This window comes from Episyrphus balteatus, chromosome 2 (genome assembly GCF_945859705.1).
Source record: "Episyrphus balteatus chromosome 2, idEpiBalt1.1, whole genome shotgun sequence".
In the NCBI taxonomy this organism is placed as follows: domain Eukaryota; kingdom Metazoa; phylum Arthropoda; class Insecta; order Diptera; family Syrphidae; genus Episyrphus; species Episyrphus balteatus.
In genome coordinates, this window is record NC_079135.1 from 124,141,921 (window position 1) to 124,151,167 (window position 9,247).

At 28.4% G+C, this 9,247-nt stretch overlaps 1 protein-coding gene and 1 long non-coding RNA gene across 2 annotated transcripts; both read right to left on the reverse strand.

Moving 5' to 3' along the window:
• Nucleotides 1-5,183: 5,183 nt before the first annotated feature.
• On the reverse strand, nt 5,184-5,623 carry LOC129909213 (uncharacterized). Its single transcript, XR_008771423.1, has 2 exons — nt 5,409-5,623; nt 5,184-5,345 (listed from the first exon to the last, which is right to left on the reverse strand). It is a non-coding gene; the product is annotated as an uncharacterized LOC129909213 (long non-coding RNA).
• A 5-nt stretch (nt 5,624-5,628) lies between these two features.
• On the reverse strand, nt 5,629-6,552 carry LOC129909726 (choline transporter-like 1). The gene is made up of 4 exons (XM_055986799.1): nt 6,260-6,552; nt 5,914-6,193; nt 5,720-5,852; nt 5,629-5,649 (listed from the first exon to the last, which is right to left on the reverse strand). Exons 1-4 carry the CDS (start codon nt 6,483-6,485, stop codon nt 5,629-5,631), a joined length of 660 nt encoding a protein of 219 aa, XP_055842774.1. The 5' UTR covers nt 6,486-6,552.
• Nucleotides 6,553-9,247: the final 2,695 nt, after the last annotated feature.

Here is a 9,247-nt window from a genome sequence, read left to right on the forward strand (position 1 = left end):
GCAGTGCAATTGTTGGAGCAATAATGAGTCCTGGTAAGTTTTTCATACAACTCAATGCTTCGTTAAACAGCACTTTTAATTGGTTCAAATGTAGCATCCATGTCAATGTAATAGTTATGAAAATTACCTAAAAACAAACCATTAATTGACTTTATAAAATGGTGAATATAAACATCCACTTACAGTTACACACATTGTGAAAAGAGCTAAGTAAAATATGAAAAAACTATTGAATTTGAACTCGTCTAAAAGGTCCCACAAAATTCGATCAAATTGTTCGTAAAAATCGTAATCACCTTCGCTCTTGAAAAGTATTTTAAACTTAAAACCTTCTTCATCTTTTAAATCTAAATCAAATGGATACTTGTAGTAATTTGACCATAACTCAATACACAAAACTGTATTTGTAATAATAGTAGCCAAACATATAAACCATGGTAGAAACTTCGGTAACGAAAACATCAGAATCAGTATTATCAATGAAATTCTTAAAAATTTGTATAACATCTATAAGTATTTTTATTTTTATAAATTTTCTTACCAAAAGCAAACCCACACAAAACGGCAACATAATTCGAAGATTGATAGACTGCTATAAAGAATAACTGGTCTAATCCACCGACATTGAGAAGATCATAGGATTCCCTTAGATCAAAACGACGGCGACGTTCTTCATGTTCTTTATCAGGAATGCATCTATTTTTGAATTGAAAACTAAATACAAAAGAAAAAACTATCTTTTATTACGTTTTTTTTTTTTTAATTTGTTCTTAACACCTTCGAATAGTTTTGGCAGGACATGGTCCCAATCATGGGCGTAGCTAGAGATTTTATCTAGGGTGGGCCAGATGTTATCATCGACCTGAGTGTGCAATTTTTTTGAAAGTTGTTTTTTTTTTGTTCTTTTTCTACCTTAATTAGAAAGTGTACCCCCATACAAATTCTTCAAGTTATACCAAATAACTGGAAAACGGCTCTAACGATTTTGATTAAACTTTGCAGGCGTAAAACTGCATTTTTAGTTTTTCTCAAAAAAGTCTAATAACAAAAAAAATTATTTAACAAAACTTTGCCCTGAATGTCGGCTCTTCCCCAGCATCGACAAAATTTCTTTGAAATTTATATAAAGGAAGCCCTTACAATCCGTAAACTAACATAAGTATTAGTTTACAGCAACTACGTGACACAGTCGTGCATTTTATTTACTTTGCTCGTTGCTCCTTTAATTGGCAAATAATTCGCCACGCTCTGTTGTTTTTAATAACTTAAAATAAGCAAAAAGTTTATTTTTAATAATATATTCGATCGGTATTTTTAATAATATATTCGATCGGTAATGTAATCGGTAACTCATTTTTTTTTTTTTGAAAAATGTGTGTTTTTTGCTCAATGGTATCGTATTTTGTTAATATCTTTTAATCATTGACCTATTATATAATATAATATAATATATAATAGGTCAATGCTTTTAATATAAAAAGGAATCAACTCCAAATACGCAATATATTTTTGATAGTTACTAGTTTTTCTTTTTATATTGTTTAGTGTAATATGGTACTCGGTTTTTTTAAAGTTTGTTATATCGAAATGCAATTGGATGGAGTTACATACTTTTATTTTGAGCGACACAAAAGTTGAATTCAGTCACAATTTATGACAGCGATTGGCTTTAAAAACTGACCTCACCAAGTTTTCAATTTTATTTGCTTTATTTTTTTGTTTAAGGTGCTCTTGAAACTTAAGCCAGAAGTGTAGGTACATATAAAAATAAAAATTTGTAATTAAAAGTTGTTGTATGCGGGTGACTATATGACTCTAAAGCCATATTTTAAATATTTAGCAGAGGATACATTTTTGACATTTGAATGTCTGGTGAATAAAAGATTATCTTTAGCTCAATTTAGCTGTGTGAATTTGGATACATTTTTAACGTAGATAAATATTTTTTTTCTGCAAATCGAAAGAAATAATGATTTAAAAAAAGGTATAAATATTAACAATTTACAAACTTCCAACACGCGTTGTCATGTGAATTTTATTTTTGTGTTGCCATTAATGGGTAACTAACAATTTTTTTCATCATCAATAAAATGAAATATATTGAAAAATATAAATTTTTCCTAATATACACTCATAATTTTGTACTACTTTTTCAATTTTCTTTCTTTATTTTCAGTTTTTGATTAGTTATTGAAAAAAATACTCGAAAAATTCTGCAAAAATTTTTTTCTCTGAAAATAAAAATTAAACCGGCTCTTAGAGCAGGATAAATTTTTGACAACTGAAATTACCCTTTCACCTCAAAAGTGTCAAAAATATATTCTCGGCTTAGTATTTAACCCGATTCACACACGGTCTAAGGCCGTGTGTGAATTGCGTTAAATAGTTAACAACGTGTAAAATTTTTGACACTATTGAGGTTATTAAAAAAATTTCAGCTGTATGGATTATTATTGTTTAGAATTTTGTCTGCCTTTTTCTGCCATGATAATCCTTTTTAATAAGAAAAAAAAACAAAAACAAAATAAAAGCATCTGCAAAAAAAATTTAACTCAAATTTAACCAGGTGCCAGAGCCCAATAAATTTTTAACAGCTGAAAATTTTTTATTAACCTCAATAGTGTCAAAAATTTTACATGCTGTTAACTATTTAACACAATTCACACATTGAAAAAGCTAATTATTGAATCCGACCTTTTAGACTGCTCATATAAACGGGGTATTTATACATATCGCTGACTAAGAAAAATATACATAAACACAAGGCTGGTTCAAAAAAATCGATTTTTTTTTTTGATTTTATACTCCGATAGATTGCCAGACATCTCTAGAATATACTCACCAAATATGAAATCTTTGTATTAACGGAAAGGTCCTTCGCTTCGCAATTTTCCATTTTTTATATTATCCTTCTACTAAAAAAAAATCATGTTTTTATAAATCGACTTTTTAGCAGGTTTCTTTACATATTCTTGTAGGAAATTGAACGCTCTACAAAAAAGGCCTTTACCACCATTTTCGTTTATCTAACCGTTTAAAAGATATTTGACGTCCAAAGATCTTAATTTTGTAAAAAATTAAATTTAATTAAAAAATTAATTTTAATTAAAAAATTAATTAAATTATTAAACATACATACAGCCCTATAATTTTCAGCAAGCGATATTAAAAAAAAAATGTTAGTGGGATCTAAAACCATACTAAAAGTTCCGTAGAACTGTCAGTTTTTCTAGGGTGGGCCATTGATTTTCTAGGGTGGGCCTGGCCCACCCAGGACCCCCCCTTCCTACGCGCATGGTCCCAATCTACTCCTAAGTTGATCGACATTTATACCAAATGCAAGAAATGCCATAGAATCTTTTAATACATTTACATCATAGCTACATAATTGAGTAGGAATATTTACTTGATGCCTAAATATCAACATAATACGTTTAAGTTCATCTGGGGGACAGGTTTCGACACAAATTTTAACAACACCATCGAAATTTTTTGTATCGAAATAAAGTAAATATGGTTTTTTGGATGTGTCTGTGCCGGACAAAGTAAAGTTTTCAAAGTGTTTATTGTGTGATTGATTGCAAATGTTTCCATAAGAATCGACTCCATTTATAACGGCAGTATAGTTTCCGTAATTTATCGAGAAGACAATTATTACAATCTGAAAATAAGGTGTGCTTTTAGAAATTTAAGTTTATATGCCTTCGGAGGGTCTTTTTCCGGAAAATAAAGAAAAGAAATGGACTCAAAAGGCAACCTTGTTTGACCCCTAAAACTAGTGCCATATTTCATGGGCTGATAAATATTTTATTTTTTGGTAATAATTTTACGCATTAGTTAGCTAATAGTTCACTGAAGTTATCTACACTTTAAAGAAAGGTGAATTTGATTTGCAAAAGAGTGAATTTAAAGAAACAATCTTCTTCTTCCTCCGACTTTTCTAAACAAGTATTTTATGCAGTAGTTTATGGATTTTATTATGGTATTGTTTTTTTTATATTTTTTTAATTCACAGAACTCCAAATCTTATTTTGAAAAATAGTGTAACTTACTAAAAAACACCAAAATATCAAAAATATACAAATCCATAGTGTGTCCTTGCAGGTTTTTTTATTTTTATTAGTATTTTGATGGCTCTTAATAATACAATGTTTTATAAACTTTCACAGAATCAATTTTTCTGACAATGTATAAACAACAAGTCAACAGTTTCAATGATATGGTTTTTGTATAGTAAATTAAACATTTTTGCAAAAATTACTTAACCTTTAAATTTTAATCAGTATAATAACATAAGCATGTGCTTAGGAGAACTTTGAATATTCATCCTTTCAGATAATGCCTTGGGGATCAAAATAATGAAAGTAAATCGAAGTATTTAAGTTAAATTAATGCAACTAGAGCGACAGGTCACCATCTAAGGCGGTTATCATGTCAAATTAATCTATAATGGAAAAGCAAATAAAAATAAAATGCATGATTGCTTATTTTAAAATAGGATAGATTATAAAATTTTATTTAATATTTGTATTTAATTTTTACTTTTAAAAAACTAGAGGAAAACATAAAATAATAATAAATAATAGTTTAAAATCTGTTTTATACTACCAAATTTATGTAATTAAAATATTTTGATCAAAATATACACAAAATGAATGAATTATAAATTGATTCTACAATGAGATAACAAAAATCAATTTCTTACTTAAATTGGATAGTGATTGGAAATTTATAAGGTGTTGTTAGTCTTTCTGTATAAAAAAAAATGTTACTCATACGCCACAGTGACTTTTATATGTTTTGTGTAATAGATGCAATACATTTTATATTCAATTTTCATTTGCATTAGGTTTTTTTTAGTTTTTTTTAGTTTGCATTTGGTGTTGTGGGGCATCTGTAAATTTTGAAAAACTCAAGTCTCAATATCTCGAGAACGACTTGTCGCATCTGATTGGAGATATGTATAATTATCTCTCTATCTCTCCTACATCATTTGCCTATAAGAGCCGTTTCATTTTTTTAACCGACTTCCCCTTTGAAATTATCCTTGCCACGTCACAGGTTGGTTTGGTTCATAGGGGAGTTGTGCTCAAATGACATACTTTTTCTTGTTTTGGCAAGAATGTTGTTTCTTTTTATAATTTAACAAGATCACTTCAGAATAAAAACCATATGAAGGTATATTTCCTTTTAAAGTTATCTTTATTAGTAAAATAGGTAAAAGGATCATCTTATCCACTGCTTTCAAAATGCTTATTAAGATGAAATTTCATAATAAAACCCTTCAATCTTCCATTCTTCTGATGATCCTCACTTGCGCACAGTAAAAGTGTATCAACAGTCATCTATTAAATATGAAAAATGAGAATATTTTGTATTTTAAAAGTTCAAAATGTTCATAAGCTTACTTCAAACACCAAAAAAACAATATGAGCAATGCAAAAAGCACACAATGTACTAAATAGCACTGGTGCAGTGTAAAAGAAGAACTCATTTCTGATCTCATTGAACAAATAATCTTTTCTGTCCTTTAGAAGTTTAATACCAACTAAGCAAGTTAGAATTGCCACAAAAAATTTGCTCACAAACAAAACAAATCCAAAAACATTACTAATACTTTCAATTTGTTTAAGGTTCTTCGACAACATTCTCCAAGCCTAGAAACAAGAATTTTTATAAATAACCAAACCATTATGTAGAACTTTTTTGAAGATCTTACAACATCAGCAGCTGAGTGCAAGTTATTTGTTTCCATTGCAGCTGGCACATAAGCATTATGATTCCAAATTTCCATCCATTTTTCAAAAAATTGTATGCACCGAAGACATAACTGATTGCTTTTTGATTTCATTCTGAAATGATTTTTTTAGATATTTACGATATTGAAGCAATACCAAAAACTGTTTAGAAAACCTTTTAAATATCAAAATAAATATTAATCTTGGAACCTTAAACAAGGCAATAACTGCTGATCCTTTAGCAATAGTTCCCAAATGATATTTGAACAAAACTCCAATAGCGTTTAGGGATGGATTTTTGATAGAAAATTTAGAATACCAAAATACAACAGCAGCACCAATACAAAATTCTTCAAAAGCAAATATAAAATCTGATGTCCATAGCATTCCGATAATAAAAATCCAAAATGTCTGCCGAATTTCCTTCAAATCTACATACTCAATTTGCTGATAAACTAAAGACTTTCTTAGTTAATAATATATGTATGTATATAAGCTGTATCACTGAAAAAGCTTCTTACGTCTTCGATCTTTAAACGGATCATCTTCGTCCAGATATTTATCGTTTGTTGGTAATATTTCAGGTATTTTGGCAGTTGTTATACATAACAAGGTGTAGCCTGAAAGGAAAATCAGTAGAATCATGCTGATCAGTGCAATTATTGGAGCAATGATTAATCCTGGCAAGTTTTTCATACAATTTGCTGCTTCGTCAAACAACATTCTAAGTTCATTAAAATGAATCATCCAAATTAATGTTGAAATGATTACTATTATCTGAAAATGAATTCATAAGAAAACAAAATAGCAAACCATTTTGCATTCACTCACAGTTGTGGCCATTGTCAAAAATGTTAAGTATAAAATGAAAAGATCGTTTAAAAGGAATTCATCAAAAATGTCCCATAAAACCTCAGAGAAATTTTCATTAAATGTGAAACCACCCTTGGTGACATGATGAGGTATCGGTGTCACATCCGGTCCATAGACAATATTTTTATCATATGGTAACTTATTGTAATTTGGCCATAATTCAATAGAAAGAGCAATATTTGTAATAATTGTTACCAAGCAGATAACCCATGGCAGAAATTTCGGTAGCCAAAACATTAGAGCCAGTAATATCAAAGAAATCCCTAAAAAATTGAATCAATTCCTTAAATATTTTTTTTTTTTTAATTTTTCTTACCAAAAGCAAATACACACAAAACGGCAACATAATTCCAAGATTGGTAAACTGCTATGAAGAACAATTGGTCTAATCCACCTGCATTGAGAAGATCATATGATTCAATAAGAAGAGATCGACGTTCTTCATAAGGGACGCATCTATTTTTGAAGTGGAGACTGAATACATAAAGAAAAACTTTTTTTACAGTATATTTTTTTAAGGATTTTTCAATTTTTAAAACCATTTAGCTGCGGAAGAAGGACACGGACCCATCCTGCTCATAAGTCGTACAGCACCAATTTCGTCTGTAGATTCCTTTAATACATTCATATCATAAAAGCATAGTTGAGTAGGGAGGTCTACTTGGTATATAAATATAAAAAAAAGATCACGCATGGATCCTAAGGGGCAATTTTCGACACAAATCTTAACAGCTCCATCGCAATTTTTGAAATCAAAGTAAAATAAATATGATTTTGCGGATGTGTCTGTTCCGGACAAAGTAAAGTTTTCAAAACGTTTGTTGTGTTTTTGGTTGCAAATGTTTCCAAAAGAATCGGCTCCATTTATAACAGCAGCATAGTTTCCGTATTTCATCGCAAAAAAAATTATTATAATCTAAAAAAAAAAAATTTAACTTCTTCAAGTTAGTAAAGTGTGTATAAGTGAATTTTTGATTTTGGGAAGACTTTTGAATCAAACTTAATAGGAATATTTTGGTCGGAATAAATCTTAAAAAGTTATTTTATATTTTTTAAATTATATTTCAAATAAAATAATGTAACTTACCAAAAAAAACCAAAGTGTCAAAAATAAACAAATCCATGGTATATCCTTGCAAGTTTTTTTGTTTGCATTGATACTTTCAAAATCCTTCATATCACTTTCTTTTCTTGATTTTATTTTATTTTTAAGGTTTTTTTACTAAGCAAATGAACAGTTTGTATAGAGTTTCAAGACCAATTCAAATATTAATACTTACAATTTTTAACCATTTTGTTTAGCAAAGCTTTTAATGTCATAACATGATATACCTATATAAATCCTATCGGAGTATTCCCTTGGGAACTTAATAATAAAATCAATGCTTTTATGTTATAAATGATGCATTAATGCACTTAGTATTAAGTACGTAGAATTTAGCCAATTAAAACAACAGGTAGATCACAATCACATTTATATAATATGCATACAGGCCTCCATAACCGTTGATAAAGGTTTTAGTATTACTAACGCCAAAAATAAGAAAAATTTTTTAAAAAAATTATTTTTGGATTAAAAAAAATTGAAAAATCAATTTTTTGAAAATCGATTAGTGAATTTTTTAAGTCTCAATTAAAACTTTTTTTTTTTGAGCATACACATTTATTTTAAAAGATTTTTAAAAATTATTATTTAGGTATAAAAAAAAACTATTTTTTTGAAAAAAAAAAAAATATTTCCTTGAACAAAAAAAAAATATTTTTTGAAAAAAAAAACTCAATAGAAAAGTAGAAAAAAGGAATATTGATGTGATTATTGAAAAATTTAAGTTCTTCAGAATCAAACTTAAAATGAACATTATTTTGAAATAAACCCATTCTTCACTGATCGTATAATTGTATAGCTATAGCATCTTAATAAAGTTTTAGAAAACACTTTTTTCTTTTTTTTATTTCAAATCAACTAATGTTACTTACTAACAGACACCAAAATGTAAAAAATAAACAAATCCATAGTAAATTTTTACAAGCCTTTTTCTTTTTATTATTTTCCAGATTTTTCATAACGCTTTTTCAATTTTTTTTTTTTAAATAAATGTTTTCACTATAAACTTGTTAACATACTCAATTAAGCTATAAAAGTAAACAGTTTCGTGAAGAACAACAGCAAATCCTTTTAGATTATTCCTTTGGGAACTAAGTTATAAAATCAAGGCTTTTAAGTAATTAATACAACTAATATATTTTTGTCTGCAATAAATTAGTAATATGTATGAAGGGATTAAAAGGAAGAGGTATGTTTAATGTAGGTTCTTATATGCATGCGGGCCTCTATTACTATTACCTTTGCAAGACCTAAAGTACAGTACATCTATGAAATTGTATGATGAACCAAACAGTTTATTGAAAGTTGAAACCCCAAAATTTACTATCTCACACGATAGAATTGGTCGAAAACAAAAACCCTGATTATTTACACTAGCAAAATTTACCAAAGCGATAAAGTGACAAGGCGACAAAATGACAAGACGACAAAGCTAATATCTTTTGTTCAATTTGATTGAATCACGCAAAGTTACATTCAGACGTCTTTACCACACCTACATAAATCTATGAATTTTGCATGAAAAGCAAAC

Excerpts from the sequence above, each read along its gene's own strand:
- LOC129909726 (XM_055986799.1), bottom strand. The coding sequence starts at position 6,485 with ATGATTCATTTTAATGAACTTAGAATGTTGTTTGACGAAGCAGCAAAT. Across the intron at positions 5,853-5,913 it reads TTTATTTTGATATTTAAAAG|AATGAAATCAAAAAGCAATC; the intron begins GTTTTCTAAACA and ends AAATCATTTCAG. Across the intron at positions 5,650-5,719 it reads TGCACTCAGCTGCTGATGTT|AATGTTGTCGAAGAACCTTA; the intron begins GTAAGATCTTCA and ends CTAGGCTTGGAG.